The sequence below is a fragment of the Sorex araneus genome, chromosome X, assembly GCF_027595985.1.
Source record: "Sorex araneus isolate mSorAra2 chromosome X, mSorAra2.pri, whole genome shotgun sequence".
NCBI lineage: Eukaryota > Metazoa > Chordata > Mammalia > Eulipotyphla > Soricidae > Sorex > Sorex araneus.
In genome coordinates, this window is record NC_073313.1 from 190109160 (window position 1) to 190127536 (window position 18377).

Sequence of the window (18377 nt, forward strand, 5' to 3'; positions counted from 1 at the left end):
CACTTTAAATCTCAGCACTTTCCACTAAAGGAGAAAAAGCAAAGACTTGCCAAAGACCAGAAATGAATGGCCCTTGCACCAAAACACTTCACAACACATAAGTAGAGGAATTGGAAATTGCAGAGATTTCATACAACATGATCAAAACCCATGCTGGTTTCCTAAACATTGTGCAAGAAAAAAAGAACTGATAAGTTTTCAGACCCTATGAAAGTTCAAAAATTCTGTGGTCTTCTAAACTTCTCTTCTGAAAGCTGCTCTTAGAAAAGTTACTAGGAGCGATGAAAGTTTCCCAACAGAATCTTCAAAATGTAGGTTGCTGCATTTTAAAAGTCTGGTTAAGGAAACATAGTGTACTGAATTCCCTTCACTAAGTTCCCTAACTTCTAGGCATTAGAGGATTCATTTGAAACTCAGATGTTGAAGGAAAGACCAAATCAGTCTCCATCTCAATTACATATTGATTGTTCTTTAGTCATCATTTTTCCTGATCCAGAAAGAAGACAAAGTTCTGTTCATTTACATAGTTTATTGTTGTAAACATTAAAATTGTCTTTCTCAAAGAAAGAATTTATCAGGAAAAAAATCAGCGTCTCTAACTGTCATACACCATAGAAAAAAAGGCAGTGACTCATCATGTGCCATACTGGAAATATACAAAGAAAAATACTACAGAATATGGCAATATTAAAATTCTTACTCAAACATAAAATAATATATTAACTGACAATTTTAGACATAAAAAAACAAAAAAATTCAAAGTGCTCAGTAATTTCCAGGGAGTTATGTATATTATAAGCACTCTGGAAACAGTCAAAAGCTGCTGCATGCAAGTTCAGTTTAGCTTTAGACAACAAAATAATCAAGATATAAACTTTCTTTTATCAACATCAACGGTACATACAACACTTACAAACAAGGAATGTTGAACGGTGTTACAAACACTATGTGTCCCTTTTGTCAGGATTTTCTGATGTGTAATACTTGTGCCCACCTATTTTACAATTGAGAAAATGTTTAAGCTCAGATAACTACCAATCTTTATAAAATCTAACAGACTACATAGTGTCTGAAATACTATTTATAGAATATAGACATTACTGAAGTAGCAAGTGCCTATAACATTTTCAACCTAGAATCAACATGCTTGTCCCTTTTTTGTGTAGTTATTTATAGTTTTTTTTTGCAAACACACTTATCTTTTAGAATTTGTAATATTTATTCATAAATAGGCACAAAATAATTTAAAAAGCCAAACTGCATTGGGTAAATTTACAAGCCTTTGCCTTCTTCAACTCATGCCACCCACGCAACATTTAGTTTTACTATATAATACAGCTTTCTTTACAGCAGAAAACTTTGAGATCTTTTAAAGGGTAGTACTTGGATGACCCCTTAAGATACGTATGTTTGTGTGTGTATGTGTATGTGTGTGTTTATTATATTTGTCTTAACTGCAAAACCAAACCAAATATGGCCAAACATTTCCCATCACACATTAAGAACTTTTCTTCAGAACAATAAACTGATTTGAAAACCATAAGAAAAAGTTTATACCAGTGTATTGTATGTAGTCCATGTTCTAAATCCAGGATGCCCCGGAGCCAAATGCCCTTTCAGGTTCTGCCTGCAGGTTAGGAAATAGCAACAGTTTTTGTTGTTGGGTGTTTTTCGTGTTTGTTTGTTTGTTTGTTTAGGGTCAAGGGGCTGGGGGGGTCAATGGAAAGGGTGGGGGCCAGATAGAGCTGAAACAGCTCAGGGATGGATATCTGCCCTTGTGATTTGCCCCCCTCTGGATAGTTTTAGGTTTCTTTCCAGTTCCTGTCAAGCGCATTGGGAGGAAGTCTTAGAAAGGTAAAGTGTCCAGGAAAAGTTTGTCAATTATTGCTGGTGGTGGTACCAAATCTTCGAGTTTCAGGTAGAAAATGCGCTGCAGCCCCTGTGTGCAAAGGGTACGGAGTTCTGGGAGCTTTCCCAAGAGTTTGGACAAATAGTTGGGGCGGTTCAATCCCCCATTATTGAAAGTCACGTGGTCTTTGAGACAATTTACAATCTTGTTCTGCAGCTCTTCCACTCTTTTGGGTTCCTTGAGCCCATGTCTCTCTGCAGAAAACAATCAGAAACAAAAGAGGATAGCACAAAACAAGTTAGCTAGCTCACAGGACTAGGGAGGAGAAAGGGAAACGGGATGCTCCCCATTGGAGAAGTGTTCTGCGCCTGAGGTACTAACCTGTGATCATAGCCAGGGCAGCAATGCAGGAGAAGGCAGAAATGTCGATGTTCATATTCTGCAAGTTGGAGGAGAATTCAACAATGGAATCAATCCATTCCCCAAAGCCACGAACGCATTGCAACCTGTGCAAGACCACCCCATTGCAAAAGATGAGTTTACCCTCCACTGGGTTGGACCTGCAATTAATACCAAAGAGAGAGAGGGGAGAAAAAGAGAGAGAGAAAAGCTAAACAACTAATTACTTGAAGAGCAATAAATGAGGGATTTAAGAGGTACCTAATTACCGAAGAGTTAATAAAATGTAGACCAGTGGACCCTGAAAGGGTTTAATTTCATAACAATCAAGAATTCCCCACCCCACCCCAAATCCCACTTCCACTCCACTTATCAGAGATTCCTGGGCTCATTCCTTCCCTCTTCTTCCTTTTGTCTACTATTCTTTCTCCCTTCTTTTTCCCCTCTTTCACTTTTTTTCCTGTCATTTTTTTCTTTCTCACTTTATTTCTCATCTTTCTCTTTCTTGTGTCCTCTCTTCCTCCTTTATCAGCCTCCCTGGAGTGCCCCCTCCCTCCCTCCCTTATTACCTGTAAGCTAATCGCAGCACAAAAAGTTCTAAGAATGCAGATTCAAAAAGCAGGTCTTGATCAGCTTTAGGCAAGTCAGCAAACCCCGGAATCTTCTCAGCCCAGCCCCTGATGATCTCCATGGAACCAGTCAGGAGATCATAGAATTGCTGGATATGCTGGGTGTCATCTCCACTCATCTGATAGTCAGGGTTCGCCTGGAACTGGAATTTCATTTTAAAAAGCACTTAATGAGGTTCTTTAAAATATATAACCCGTGAAATTGCTAACCCCATTTCTAGTAGGGGAGCCAGGTTTTTATAACAATTAAACCTCTCTCTGACCAGTAAGGAAATTAGATGTTCCGGGGCAATTAATTCAATTAGGGATGGTGCTATGAGGTCGCTGCTTTAAATATGTAAATTACCATTTCCATACAGACTAAATACAGTGCCATCCAGCCCAGGGAAACATTCACTCTTATCTCCACAAAACAATTGACACGTTAGTATTCATGCCCGTCCCGGAGTGGGTCTGGAGCAGAGACACCCTTTGCAAATCTTAATAAAATTGCAGAGACCTCTCGGTTTGCCTGACATACTTCCTCCAATTAAAGCCCATACATCTCTTGCAGCTTGGGTGAAAAAGGGAATCTGATCACTTGATCCCCAACCCACTACCATTCCTCATCCCGATATTTCCTTCCCCAGTCCCCCAGCAGTCATCCCTCTGGAGGACATCTCCCCTCCGAAAGGAAGAGAATTAAAGTATCTCTCTGGAGGATTGAGGGTAGAATACTAGTGGGGACATTTTCCTACAGACTCTGGTTCCAGTGTTGTTACAGGCATTAATATGTGAGTATGTGTGTGAATGGTGACAGTGGGATGGGGGCTCACAGAGAATGACCTGTGTGGCCTATTCTCTCCTCCTCTCCCGCCTTGTCCTCATGAACAACCCCCAAACCCCATATTTGTCTGCCCATCTGTCTGTCTTCTGGGACCCTGCCCAGAGCTGTGAAGATACAGCCTGGCTGGAATCCTTTATCCTATTGGGTTAGGGGGTTGCTGATGGCTGTGGGGAGGGGGGCCCCATCTGTCAGTTTGTCCACATGATAAACCCCGCCACGTCCTTACCCTGGAATAGTCCAGGCTGGTCATAGCCGGGTTGGAGTCGACATGGGCCCTGACCAGGGCGCTGATCAGACTCACCGGGGGCGAGGGGGGGGAGGGCTCCTGTGGGCTCTTCGGTTTGGAGGGCAAACGACCTCGCCGACCTTTTAAACTGTCCGTGCGAACGACTGTAGAGGAATAGCTGGGTTAGCACTATTCCCCAAGGCGGGCCCCAGCTGCTGGCTCCATCCCTCCTCTGGGGAGACCACTGTAGTCCACACCCGCCTGGGTGCTGAGCAAGGCCCCATGCCTTGGAAAGCCTTTACACAGAGAAATCATCCAAAACCCAGTGCTTGGGGTGCCTCATTTCCAAATGGGGTCACATCAATAAAGGCAAAAACACCCGAGGAGGAGTTTGGACGAAGGAGCTCCCATGGTGGTAGGATTCCAGACAGGGGTGAGGAATCTGGAGTGCACCAAGTTTGGGGATGGAGAAAGTGGGCATGGGGGTGGCAGCAGTGATCTACCAAGAATGCAGCTTGCTTGCGGAGTCCTCTCTTTGCCCCGACCTACCTTCTTTGACCATCCCCACAGCCAGGCACTTCTGAAATCGGCAGTACTGACAGCGATTCCGGCGCCGCTTGTCCACTGGGCAGTTTTTGTTTGCTAAACACACATATTTCGCATTTTTTTGCACAGTGCGCTGCAAGAGGAAACAATATAGGCCAAAATTTACATTATTTTTCTCTTAACTGTCCAGCTACCCAAGGAATCTCGAGATAAATTCTAAAGGTCTGGGATCTACACTGTCTCCCCACAAACAAACAGGGACACGGAACCCCTTTTAATTTTGTTCCTTTCCTTTGCTTTTCTCTTTTTTTTCTCTCCCCGGGGGGCATTGGGACAGAAGAAAATGGATAGCGTTAACATTTGAGCTAACCTTGCCGCTCCTTGCTGTGTTTTATATGCCAAGAGAAGGAGAAGGAGACGCTCAGTAAATACAAATCCGTGGGCATTCATATTATTTACATTCCTTGGAGACCTTCTCTATTTAAAATGATAAGATTATTCAATCAGGATGGCGAAATAAAGAGATCACTTAATTTGACCATAGGGAATTCTGTTCCACTTGGTTAGCTCAGACACGGTTCTCTGTCCTAACCAATTTCAATCTGAACAGAGAAGACAGCTCCTAGCACATGCAAATGACCTCTTCCAACGCGGCTCCGGCAAGGCAACTTCGGGCGGGGGGCCGCCAAGCGGACAGTCTGTTGGAGGCTTGGGGAGGAAACTGGACACTGGCTCTCCAAGTCCTCCTACTTTTCCTAACTCAGGAACCCAGAGAGCCCTGATGCCGCCTTGGTGGCCCCTGGGAGCTGGACAGTCCGGGATTGGGGCGCTGGCTTCCCTGGTCGGGCAAGCTCCCCTCTGGGAGGCGAGACGCGGGGCACTAGGTGTTCCTACCTGCCTCCCCGAACCCCGCCCCTGCTCACCTTAAAGAAGCCTTTGCAGCCCTCACAGGTGCGCACGCCATAGTGCTGGCAGGCCGCGTTGTCGCCGCATACGGCGCACAGCCCCTCGTTCGAGGGGGAGCCCCGCGACGGCGGCGAAGGCACCTGCGTGTCCAGCAGCTGCGACGCGTGGCCTATCTGCAGGCCCGGGAAGCCCATGGACGCGGGCTTTCTGATGGGGTTGGGCACCGCGAAGGTCTGCCCGTCCACCACGTGGTGGCTGCCCGCCGGCTCCGGGTTCATGGGGACGTGCAGGGGCCCGTCGAAGCGCATCTGGCAGCTAGACACGGGAGTGCCCGGGGGCGACTGCTTAAAGGAGAAGAGGGAGAGGCGGGAGACGGGCGTTTTCCTCTGCTCGATCATATGCGTGGTGGCCACGTAGTTCTGGTGGAAGTTGTGGAGGGAGCCTGGGTCGTCCCACATGGGGCTGTGCTGCACCTGGAAGCCCGGGGTGGTGGGCGTCGGGGGCGAGGAGGGCTTGTAGTAAACCGACCCGGAGTGCGGCATCATCTCCTCGGACTGAGGGGGCAGGTGGCTGTGCTGCTGGTAGTTGTGCATCTGAATGTCTTCTACCTTAATGGAGGACTGCTGTCCGGACAGGGGCATTTGGTACAAGCAAGGTGGCTTGACGTCGTAGCCTGTGCTGTAGTTGTCCATAAAGGTACTGAAGCTGGGGAGAGAAGTGGTGGCAGTGATTTCAGTGTTGGTGAGGTCCATGCTAAACTTGACAAACTCTGGAGTTAAGAAATCGGAGCTGTATTCTCCCGAAGAGTGGTAACTGTAGCTCTGAGAAGCGGGGCTGGCTCCTTGAGGCGAGGACCCATACTGCGCCTGAACACAAGGCATGGCTGCTGGAAATGAAACAGGGTAATATACACTCAGCCTGGTCAACTGAACACTTTCACCCGGGGCTCGGCTACACCTAGAGCTACACCGGCAGCCCGCGGCGGTCAGAGAGCATGGAGGGGCGCGAGAGGAAGGATGGGGGAGCGCTAATGCTGTGAAGCAAAATCAGTGCTGGGCTTGCAGAGGACAGATACCAGGGAAGAACTAGTTCTTGGCGGGTTCCATTCCCAGACAGTGCCAAACACTTCCCCATTAAACATCCCCCCCTCCACGGACAATCTCACTCAAGCGAGTCTTTTCTGGAGCTCAGTGAGCTCAGTCTAGAAAACGAAGTTAAATTGCACAATGAGAAAGTTTTCCTGAAGGTGACGGGCTGGGAAACCTTAGGGGGATGCTGAAGAAGCTGGAATGTTTCTTGATGCTTAGGGAACTCCAGGGAGAAAAGAAAGAAAGAAATGAAGTTGCACTAACCTTCAGCCTTACAGGAGTTTTCGAGGAAATTAAAAGTGGACAGTGTCGTAATTCAATGGTGGACAAAGTTCCCAAGATTTTTAGAAAAGCAATGGGGAGTCCAGCCTGTCAGATCTCCTCCCTGAAATACAGATACAGAAGCTTCAGCATGGCTTTCTGGACAGATTTTGTTGGGCATCTGCAGACTCACCAGGCAGGCCCTTCTATGCCCTCCTTGATGGTTTCATTGGAAATTAGTGTGTTGCCTTCCAAACTAAACAGCTCAAATGAATGTCAAAAGAATGACTGGAAATAAGAGAAAATGCCACCCATTGCACTGTGCACATCGTTGCAGAGAAGGTTCTGAGGAGAAAAAGTACCTCAAATACTTATGAAAGATTTAAATTGTCCCCATTGCTCAGCTCTGTGTGTGTGATTTGCATTTTAGTTTAATTCAGATCCAAACAAGAAGACTTGAGCTTGATAAAATATAACATTGGAACCTTTTCTTAAAATTTTTCCTATGATAAACTGGCCTTGGGGGGGAGGGTCGTGGACTAGAGTCAAGAACATAAAATGAGAAAATCTCTATTCCCAGGGCTGACCAAAAAAACTGTTTGCAAGACCTGGACCGACTCCAAGGCCATCTGAATGGAAGCATCTGGATCTCTTAAGTGCTCCTGCGGAGTTGAATTCGAGGTACAGGTGAACCTTGATTCACTTTTCCTGGAAACTTGTCTTTCAATATCTTTAATGGCTATGGCATAAGAATAGGGGACCCCTCTTTTCCAGGAGCATTTTAGAGAGAGGAAAATACTGCTTTTATGGTATTGACAACAGTGGGAGAAGCAATGGCCAACATAGCAAGCTGAACACCTTTCTATACAGTCTCCACAATCTGCCTACTTGCTGAAAGAAGGCGTTCTTGAGTCTTACTAATTTTCAGATGTTCCCACTTGGAAGGCATTCCTAGAGCACAGACAAGCTTATTACTAATGAAAAAGAAAGGCAAACAGCCACTCCTGCTCTCATCCCACTCCATAATCTTTCTTCAGAAGAAGAGAAAATTGCCCAGAAAAAAAAAGGAAGAGAGGAGACTTTTGAACATTCCCCGCCTAGACCCCCCAGCCGTCCACCACCCCCCCTCCAATCTTTGATACACATGCCTGACGTCGAAATGCACCCTCTGGTAATGTTGCAGCTTCATAACTGTAGTCAACATAGTCTCTTTGACACACTGTCTCACACACACAAGCGCGGCATATGTCAAAAACAGAAATTTCAGGCAACTTAGCTAACAGGACACTCAACCAACACCCTTACTCAACAATACCCGGGAAACACAGACGCACTGGCCAGTAGCGCTGACAGAGTTCCCAAGCAACACGTAAACTGAAGAACTTTCTCTCTGCTTGTCACTTTGAGGACAGCGTTTACGCCACTCCGATACACAGGGCTCGGAGTCTCCGTGTCCAAAAATCACAATCAATTCCACACTAAGAGCAAACTTTGCGCACATTTCCCGGGACAAGACCGCAGCTCCCCCAAACTACGCGAGTCTCCCTTCCAGCTCTACCGGTGGGGAGCCTGGAAGCCTTTGCTGGCAGTCAAGCGTCATCCCCTCCTCACCCCCCTCCCCGAGTGCCCCGCGGGGCTTCGGACCCAAGCCCTCCGGGACAGCGCGCAACCGCTCCCCATCCTCCGGCTCCCACTCGAGCTCCACGCTCGCGGCGCCCACTTGCAGAGAACCTGGACCGCACACGTGGAAAGAAGGGACGCACATAAGGAGAAAGAAGCAGCAAAGAAGGCGACCTGCACGGCTGCACCTACTCACTTAGGAGTTGCCGGCGTCTCTCTTCATTCATTCAACTCGATCGAAGAGTAGTTCCCCCCAGGAGTCCGGGCGCAGGGTCGGGGAGGGGTGGGAGAGAGGGGCGCAGAGAGCCCGGACGCCGGGAGCCGGCGGGGATCTGGGCCAGGCGGCCGGCAGAGCAGGCGAGCGGGACCGCGGAGCCAAGCGCGAGCCTCCGGGCGGACTGGCCTGGCCGCCAATGTGCCTTTGTTTATGTGGCTCGCGCTGCCGCTGCCAACCTGCACCTAAAGTCTCCGCGCGTCAGCGCGCGTCAGCGGCCCGCCGCCCAATCGCCGCGCCGCCGCGCTCCTTGGACTCCTGGCCGCCGCTCGCTTTGGTATATTTCCGACCTGACGTCACGAGCCAGGCCGATTTTAAGGTGGGAACCATTCTGGGTTCACCTTGGTAGCCAGCTGGGGTTTGGGGTGGGTTGTTTTGGGGTTGATTTTTTTTCCGAAAGAGGTGTGACCTCTCCACTCCGGGTCTGCGCCGCCCGCAGCGCCGCGACCTCTCACCTCGCCTCCCCCGTTCCAAGTCCCCGCGCCCCCGCCGCTGCTCTCGAGTGGGGAGAGTGCAACAAAAGCACAGGCGGAAGGCGACGCTAGCGGGGGCCAGGTAGCCGGCACCTGGAATCTCTCGGTTGGCGTGCGCCCTAACCTCAACCCAACACTATTGTCACCCCCACTAGCGGAAGCGCAGACGAATGTCCCATGACAAGATGTTCAGAGAGCTTTGGGGTGGGGTTTCCCTAGCCTGGTGCACGGTGCATCACTCACTCATTCTCTCTCTCTCTCTCTCTCTCTCTCTCTCTCTCTCTCTCTCTCTCTCTCTCTCTCTCTCTCTCTCTCTCTGAGGTAGTGGCTCTTCTCTGCGTTCCCTTCTTTCCTAGTGAGCCCACGTGCGAGGGCGAGGAAGAACTGGGGAGGGGAGTGCAGGAGAGTGATAGTAACCCGCCCCTGGGGAGCCCCAAAAGTCAGAATGAGGCATCGCCCACTTTCCTCTCTCGCAGACTGTGCAGTTGAGCAGCAGGCAACAGGTGAGCCTTTTGCAAAAGGTGCCCTGATTTCGCCTGCCAACTCCAATACTTTGAACACAAGGGGAGCACTTGTCGGTGCTCACCAAATCGTGCCCTTCCATGAGTTTTAGGAAAGTCCACCGACTCTCCTCGGAAACAAGGACTGTTTAACAGCCTCTGTCCGAAAGTCACGAAGGAAAGAGAAGACTTGGCAATAGGGAAAAAGCGGGGTGGGGGTGTCTCCTCGAAGCGCGGGGTGGTGGGTCCAGCCTCCCCAGGAGATGGGGCCCGGAGCGTAGCGCTCCCGTGCCACTGTCCGCTCGCCGCCAACTAAGCTTCCCCTGTCTGGGTTCCCGCCTAGCTGAAGGCTCTAGGCACTTCGGAGCAAAGGAAACGCTGCTTCTCACCGGAGCGAGCCTCCTCCCCACTTCCCAGGCCCATTTGGGGCGGACCTCTCGGGGCTTAGCAAGTTTGGGAGGCGGCTCCCCAGCCGCCCGAGAATTGTTGCAGCCACCCCTCCTCCTCCCGCAGCCTGGCTGGCTTCCAGGCTGCAGGGGGGCCCCCTTGGCACCCCCTCCCCCCATGCTGGTGCTCCTGATTGGGGCTGAAAGCGCTCTGTGGAACTCTCCGCTTGCGCACGGAAGCCACCGGCGTGTAATCTGCACCCCGCCTTCTCCCGATCGCCCGCGCCCCCAGATCCCCGACCGCAGGACTGGCGTGGCCGCCAGGTGCCCTGCGGCTGTCCGGGGAAGCCGCGGGCTCTTCCGTGCCGCAGCCTCGGGGAAGACCTTCGTGACCACCTTAAGTTTCCCAGATGTTGCGACTACCGCTGCGGTTGCAGCTCCGCGGTGCCCTAGCGGGCACGAAGGGGAAAAAAAAAAAGAAAGAAAGAAAAAAAAAAAACACTGGAAAAGACGCGGGGGGGGGGGTCGGGGGTCTGGATGTGTAATGGGGGTGGGGCTGGGGGCGGATGAGGGGGTGTGTGTAGGAGGGTAAGGGCAGGAAGGCGCAAAACAGTTTATTAGCGTGAGCTCGGTAGCGTCAGTGAGCTGTGGGCAGAAGCGATTCCACGCGAACGAAAGGGAAAAAGTGAGAGTTTAGAGCGCCGGGGAGAAGGAAAGGGGTGGGGGTGGCGGTGACGCAGGGGCGCAGGCATTGACGCACCCGCCCGGCTGGTCCCAAAAATAGCAGCTCTTGCTCGGTGGCGCCCTCCCGGGTTCCCTTCCCCTTCCGCGAGGGAGCAGGGCGCGGCCAAGGGGAACTTTCCTTGATCCCAGCGGTGAGCCCGGCTCCCAGTAGCTATTTTCAGGCAGTCGGAAACTCGAGCGCGGCCACGCTGGGTGGCAGCTATTATTTTTTAATATATTCCTAAGAAAGCGGGGGCTGGGAGAGCGTTAAGGTTGGAACCAGAGCTCTCCCTCCGCACGCTTCTCTGCCCTTGCTGCCGCTCAGAAACAGCAGGCGCATTTGGTTGAGCCCGGGAACAACTGAGAGTTCTCGCAGAACGGGGGGAAAGTGTCCTGGAGTTCTTAAAGTCAGCGCCACTTTCTAAGGTGCTGCGTTGTTCTACAACAGCAACCTGTCGAGCCTGACTTCTCGAAGAGAACTGAGCCTTTTGCCCGAGTCTTGATGGAACCGAGTGGCAATTCTTACGGTAGCCAATGATAATTACTAACAATTAGGGTCGGGGCGATTAAATAGTGCATATAAAACGAAAGAAAAAGTGGTCTTCTCCCCCCTCCTCCCCGCAGTCTTTGCGTTCTCTTCCCTCTTCAAACTCCTAGGAATCTTGCATCACACCATATGCAAGACTCATACGCACTTACACTAATTATCGAATAAACTACTCCTTGATCTTGTGTTTTTGTCAGAATTCAGATGTGCACAACATGGAAAGGATCCAGCGGAGACGTCAGAAAGTGTCAAGAAGGACAATGGTCAAAACCCCAACAGGTTCTGAAGGAAGTCTCAGAATTGCCAAGGTCTGTAATTGACTAGTCCTGTCAGTAGGGGGCCTGACTCCACAAGGTTCAATAGGCAAACACCACACAACATGCACACACACCACAGCACACATAACACACACCTCTAGCTATTTATCCAAACCTCAGGAGAGCGGGATACAGACCCAAATATTCATATTGTACATGTACTGATAATCACAAATCTTTGGTTCTTTTTCACGTCTCCAGAAAAGGGAAACAGTATGTTTCCCTTTTGAAAGCACATATATATGGTGAACTAAATTCCATGTGTTTCCAAAAGGGAAACATATATATACACACATATATATTTTATTTTCCCTCCCACCCATTCTTATTTATTAGGTCACAAGGGGACAAATCAAAATGGCATTAAAATCTTTCATTTTATCACCAAGCAGTTCAATTGGCATATAGTTTGGAAAAATGGAAGCATGTTTTAAAATCCTATGATTACATGTTTAAATAAATTATAGTTTAGAAGAGGATTCCTGTGGGTGTATTTGCTAGTACATAAAAGAATGCTTGTGTGCACAGAGGTTTAATTACACATATAATGGAATCAAAATGTAGAACTGTACAACCTTTTAGAAAATGTTAAAATGATGCTTTAGGCTAAAAGAAACTGAAATTTTGCATTTATATGACTGAAACCCTTCCTTTAAGATTCTTGAACATAAATAGATCAAATAAACTATTTTATAACTCAATTAAAATGATAATAATGGTTTTTTGTGGGCCCAGAATCTAATATCTTTAAATTATGTATAAATGTATTAAAGTTGTTCCAAAATGAAGGTCCATTTTCTTAACAACTTAAAATAGATGGGAATAAATATTGGTCCTATCCACGAGTAGCTCCTTTTGAAATCAACAACAAAATTACTATCACTATATACTACTAGAAAAACATTTTGGAAATAATGTTACTAGATCATCTTTAATATTAACTAACATTACATAGAATATATTGGCACATAGAGAAAAAATATTATAAAATCAATATAAATAATACACTCACATCTAAAATATTTTATTTTATGCATGGCTAAGCAGATTATACTTAATAAAATTGAGCTTTTGGTATAATTTAGAAGGCAAACATGGATGTAATCCCATAGGATTTTCTACCTTAATGCATGGGAAAAGGGCCTTTAGGGATTTATTTCACTGTTCTACCAAAATGAACTCAGAGAAGACCTTACAATACAGATAGTGAAGAGACATCTGATATTCTGTAAGGGCCAAGGTAACTAAGGTATTTAAAAATAAAATTATGTATTGGAAAACTACTTTAAGCATAAGATTATATACATTTAAGTTATATTCAGACAAATTTATGTTTGTGGCATTTATTCCATTCAGCAAGAAGTTTTACAAAAGTGATAGAAGAAAAATACTTATTTTGGGAAAAATGTTTCTGAAAATACAAATTGTTTTTAATATTGAGGAATTTGTTGTTTCAATTTTCCAATTCACTTACATTACTAGTGTATTAATCACACAATCATTTTTATAGGATATTAAGAGAGCAAATTGCTTAGCTGACAATACACATTGTGGGAAGATGTGGTTTTTACTCAGTCATTTTTCACTAAAACTACCTCACACAAAGACTAAAAATTAGTTCAATTCAAAACTCAGTTCTAGAAATGTGTAAGATGTGCAGAAGAAACCAGCACTCTATCTTTCTAGATGAATCTACTTGTAAATTAAAATTATAAAACTGAACATATGGTAAAACCTCATGCCACTCAAAAAGTATTTTGCATAATAAAAATCCCTCATCTTTTCTTTAATCCTGGACGCTTAGTAACTAGACTCCAAAATATTTGCTTTCAAATCAACCAATAATTTTGTGTGTGTGGTAAAATAGGCATAACATCAATTTCCCATCTAAAACATTTGTAAGTATACAGTTCAATAGTGTTTAAAGGTTGACAGCAAGTTGTGCTCATCACTACTACCCACCCTCTGAACTCTCTAACTAGAAAACTGAGAGTTCTCTGGCCATCAAACAATCACTCTCCATAAGCCCCACCTCCCAGGCCCTATGACAGCCACTAATATATTCCTATGTATGAATTCCTTTCGATTAAGCAATGAAGGGTAAGTTTGGTTTTAGATTTCATGGCTAATATCAGTTGAGGACAATCATATAAAATGTACAAAGTCCTAAAAAGCATTTTAAAGATTCTGAAAGTAAGTTGTATTTAGAAAATACCAGACACGTAAAAATCTAAAAGTAATTTTTAAAGTAGAAAATGCTTTATCTGGTGTGTGTAACAGTACATAAGCTGGATAGATAGATAGATAGTTATACAGCTAACTAGTTTTTTCAGTGATCAAAAAATACAACCACTTTTGTTTTAATCCTCAGAAAAGCTAATATAGAAACCACACAATTTCATTTTTAAAGTGAAGATGTGGTATTAATTCATTAAAACAAAGACACATATGTCCTTTTCCTCATAATTCTGCAATTATCAAACCTATAATTTTAATGTGACAAAAGTAACTTATAGCAAGGACCCTTATCGTGATAAGTAATAAATCTAATTACCATATCCTTTGAATAGATGTAATATAAATTTCATTGCTCACTTAAAAGTTCTAAAGTTAACAGCATAAACTTGAAGTTGAGTAATTAAGTAATCCTTATATAGACACTTATTAAAGTATTTATACATATTATCTTAAATCTACATCTATCATTTTGCCAATTAAAATTAGGACTTTAATTGCAATTAAGTAATTTAATTGCCAATTGAACAGCAAAATTGCTAAGTGACTAATTTTAATGCCTATTTTAATTACCAATCATGACTGGGGAGGGAGCTAATCAAGTTACATCAAGCAGTACCAGAGTAATGATGTGAGAAAAAAAGTAGAACAAACATTCAAGGCTACAAGCTTTAAAAAAAGAAACATAAATTAAATAAATGCAAACACAATCTTATAAATGTATAAAAATACTGTGTTTCAATATCTGAATACAGAACATGAAAGAGAACAAGATTAATTAAAGAAACCCCTGTCAATCTTCAGTCAAAGTAAGGAAAAACCAAGTCAAATTTTTATTTTTTATGTGGTATTTACATGGCACTCATACTAACCCAGATAAAAACAAAGCTGCATATAGCTGAGAATAAAAGACTGTTTCCTACTTGGCTGGTTAAATATTTACAGATTGACAGTTTTTAAAAAATTCTTTAAAAAAGGAAATGCTATAAAAGAGAAAACTGAGTTTCCAATGCAGCAATGTAGATTTGTGAGTTTGAAAAGCAAACAGGGCAATGCAGTGGGAACTTCTTTTTTCTGTTGGCTCCCTTCCCTACCCCCACTAACTAGAATGAAAAGTTCTATTGGAGGCCTGGTGTCCACTCAAATCTCGCCCCACATTACCTTGAGAAACACAGAAATCTGCCCCTATCTCAAATACTTCAGAATACGTCCATGAGTTAAAAAAAAGAAAGCAAATAGGATTACATCAGAATTAAAATAACATGGGAAATGGGGAAAAACTTTTTCCTAGCAGTATTTCTTCATGTTCACTTAAAATAATACATGTCAGCTCAAAATAAAGCCTATAATCCAGCAGGAAATCTGAAACACTGTTTAAAATCATCTTGGCCAATACAAATACACTTTCAAAAGTTTTCATAAGCAAACTAAATTCTCAGAGTAGCAATATGGAAGGGCATTATTAAAAGAGGGAAGTGAAATTGAGAACTAGAAAAATAGAAAGTGATTCCCTGGTAGACAATAACAATGCTAGTATTTTTCAACCCTAGGGATCTCCTTGGCAGCCAGCCACCTCATTTAGAGTAACAATGGACATCCATCAAATCTTCACTTAAAATAAGTCATGATACAGAATACATATCTTGTTTCTGTTATTATGTATATATACATATATATACTCAAAACATAGTATCTAACAAAAGCGCTGTAAATTAGTCATGAAATATATTATACTATAATTTGAGGGGGGGAAAAGCAGAGTATGCTGCTTAGGATTTTATTTACTAATGGGCTTGAATTCTGAATTGAAGCACAGCAGGCCTTTAGGCCTAGCTTTTGAAGGAGGCACACGTTAATAATCATGGGGCGTAACAAAAGGCTGCAATATCTGTCTGTGACAATAACAGCTTTATAAGGCGAGTTCTGTGTGACTGATTAAAGAACACACTCACTGCCTATTCACAAGTCAAGGAGATGCAGCGATTATTGACAAGTTCACTAGTGATCAAGGTTAAAACTCATTGAGTGCTTTTTCTAAAGAGAGAAATAAAATCTAAGCCATTAAGAGATGACCAAATACAGCCCTCCCCAAAAGGATGCCATATCAAGTAACTTCAATTTTTTGCTCTGCAAAAGATTTTTTGCTGTATACAAGACAAAGGATCTTACATAATTTAATTCTCAAATTATCACACCCGCCAACCTATGCACTAGATAACAAAATCTTGGCCATTATAAAAGGCAAAAGAGGAACGTCTTGTAATTTCAAAATGATTTTGAAAGGACATGATATATGGGCAATCAAATGTTAACTTTTGGAAACTTGACAATAAATACTTTTTAAAACTGTTTTCTCTGTTCTGCTGGACTGTAAGTTCACATGTATTAATGCAATTTACATATTGTTGGAAGCTATTTCCTTAGTATACAGCTTTAAATTATCACTGAATAGATAAAAATATATATTGTATAATGCTGTTTCATCCTTTACCCCTTTTTTTTTGTTTGTTTGTTTCACAGTATTGCCTCTCTAAATTAGTGAAGGAAAAAGGAGGGTAACAGTAAAAGACAACCATGTTTATAAACTCAAATTAGAGGTAATTAAACATTTTATTACTCACCAGGATATTTAAAAATAGGACTTGAGAAATATTACAAAATCATTCCACTAGGGCCTAAACAGTGACTTCAGTATGCGGTCACTGACACTTGGGGGTGAAAACCAACCACCAATACTACCACATACATGATTCAAGTTAAAGAGTGTACAGAAGTTGATTCGCTTAGATAGTCCTTTGATTATTATATTATTATATGATTTTCTATAAACTACTAAAGTTTAAGAATGACAAGTTTGTCCAAACAAAACTGACTTTCATGATAATGAATTTAGGAGTTTTACTGAAACTGCTTGTAGAAAACATTTTTTCCTTGAATCCTTTAGATTTCCGGGTTTCAAAAGTATGGTGCTCTTGAAGACTGCTCTTAAGTAAATCTGCAAATCATTTTTTCCATTTCTCCAAACCTTCAAAGATTTGCATTTGGTCTGATGATGTCAATACCCAAGAGAACAGTTCTGCCAAACTTTTCGAAGTTTATATCATCCAACAGGGAAGGGGCTGGGGGGGGGAGGGCGGGAGTAAAGCAGAAATGTCTTATACTCAGAATGATCTGACAGAGTCCCTCAATCTAAAAATTGCTACTATGGAATCTAAAATGTAATTCCATTTATACCGCAGAAACTGGGAGATATTATCTTCCTGTTGTTATAACGTATCAGGTCAAGGGATATAAATTGTACCAGGTAATTCATTTTGCCGTTCAGAGAGTCATTAAGTTCCTCCCAGAATATATGTGATTGATATCCCTGGAGGTGAAAGGCTAAAGGAACCATATGGCAACATGTTGCATTCCGTATGCTATCTGCCCATCCGTGCTTAAGCTGCCATTAGCAACATCTGTACCTTACGGAAATCCAGCTGCGCCGACGACGGCGGACGGAATTGTACTTGGGGGGGAAATCTAGCTTAGCGCCATTAACTTGAGACTTAGAGCCTATCTACCAGGACGGATGGAAGCTTTCACAATTAGACGAGACGACACAAATGCTTTATTAAAGTTTAATTTTGAACTCCCAATTAGCGAAACTGCATTACAAATCGATCGCAATTTCCTAGAAGGCGCAGCAAGTTCTGGGCTTGCCTGCCACGTGCGAGCGGCCCCGGAGCCAGCTGCCCCGGCTCGGGGGGCCGCTGAAGGGGGCTGGCTCAGAGCTCGTCTCGGCATCCCAGGAAGGGTCCCCCAACCCCGCCAGCCCCTCCTTCCCGTGAGCGCGGGGCGCACGAGGACAAAAACGGGGGTGGGGATGGCGGGGAGGGAGGTGAGCGGAGAAATTTAAAGTCCTAGACCCCAGGCGGGGAGACCCGGGGATGGAGTGTTGGGGTTGGGGGGAGGGACGGCCGGGGAAATGGGGGGGGCGTATTATCTCGGCCTAAGGGAGGAGCCTCGGCTAGTCAGTCACGCAGAAGTTTCTCTTTCGCTCTTGGCGCTCCACACTCAGATTGGCTTCCAGCGCTCAGCAACCGGGGACAAGGGGTAAGGGGCGGGGGGGATGGAGTTCCGGATGGGCTGTCCGGCCTGCACGCCCACCCCTGCCCCCCACCCCGTCCCAGACAAAGCCCCCCCAAACACCCCCCACCCCCAGGTCTGGATCCTGGGTACATTACCTGCCCGGCGCTCCCGGCCCCTCCGTCACCTGGTCCCCGCTGGGCGCGCCTGGTGCGGGTCCCGCTCCCCCGGGCGCGTCAAAAAGTGGCCTGCTACATCCCCCCCTCTTCTCAAGTTGGGGCGAGGGTGGTGGGGTGGGAGGCCGGGGGGGGGGGAGTGGGGCCAGAGGAACTTACTGATAACATCTTTTTAAAAATAATAAAAATAAGGCAAAGCTGGAGGGCGGCGGGGGCGCGGGGAGGGCCGGATCCCAGGCGGGGTCAGAAAGCCAGGCCGACGACGTTTCGGGGGGTCGCGGGCGGGAGGGAGGGGGGCGGTGGGCGAGCCGCCCGGCCCCCTCCCCCG

General features: G+C 45.4%; 1 protein-coding gene across 6 annotated transcripts; it reads right to left on the reverse strand.

Annotated features, from left to right (window-relative positions):
- Window positions 1-509: 509 nt before the first annotated feature.
- NR4A2 (nuclear receptor subfamily 4 group A member 2) lies at window positions 510-18164 on the reverse strand. 6 transcript variants are annotated; one of them, XM_055122767.1, is made up of 9 exons: window positions 8547-8770; window positions 6734-6854; window positions 5399-6267; window positions 4479-4608; window positions 3930-4093; window positions 2818-3020; window positions 2393-2409; window positions 2231-2288; window positions 1883-2103 (listed from the first exon to the last, which is right to left on the reverse strand). In XM_055122767.1, exons 3-9 carry the CDS (start codon window positions 6260-6262, stop codon window positions 2016-2018), a joined length of 1524 nt encoding a protein of 507 aa, XP_054978742.1. In that variant the 5' UTR covers window positions 6263-6267; window positions 6734-6854; window positions 8547-8770; the 3' UTR covers window positions 1883-2015. The 6 variants fall into 6 exon arrangements, 5 of the variants coding, with proteins under 5 accessions (XP_054978741.1, XP_054978740.1, XP_004608177.1 ...); XM_055122766.1 differs by lacking the exon at window positions 8547-8770 and adding an exon at window positions 18032-18164 and having other exon boundaries at window positions 510-2103; window positions 2231-2409; window positions 5399-6264; XM_055122765.1 differs by lacking the exon at window positions 8547-8770 and adding an exon at window positions 18032-18164 and having other exon boundaries at window positions 510-2103; window positions 2231-2409.
- Window positions 18165-18377: the final 213 nt, after the last annotated feature.

Bases quoted from the DNA above. Each gene is read 5' to 3' on its own strand.
- NR4A2 (XM_055122766.1), bottom strand. From the start codon at position 6,262: ATGCCTTGTGTTCAGGCGCAGTATGGGTCCTCGCCTCAAGGAGCCAGC. The intron at 4,094-4,478 runs GTAGGTCGGGGC...ATTCCTCTACAG, and splicing joins TGTGGGGATGGTCAAAGAAG to TCGTTCGCACGGACAGTTTA. The intron at 2,104-2,230 runs GTTAGTACCTCA...TGTTTTCTGCAG, and splicing joins TGCCCTGGCTATGATCACAG to AGAGACATGGGCTCAAGGAA.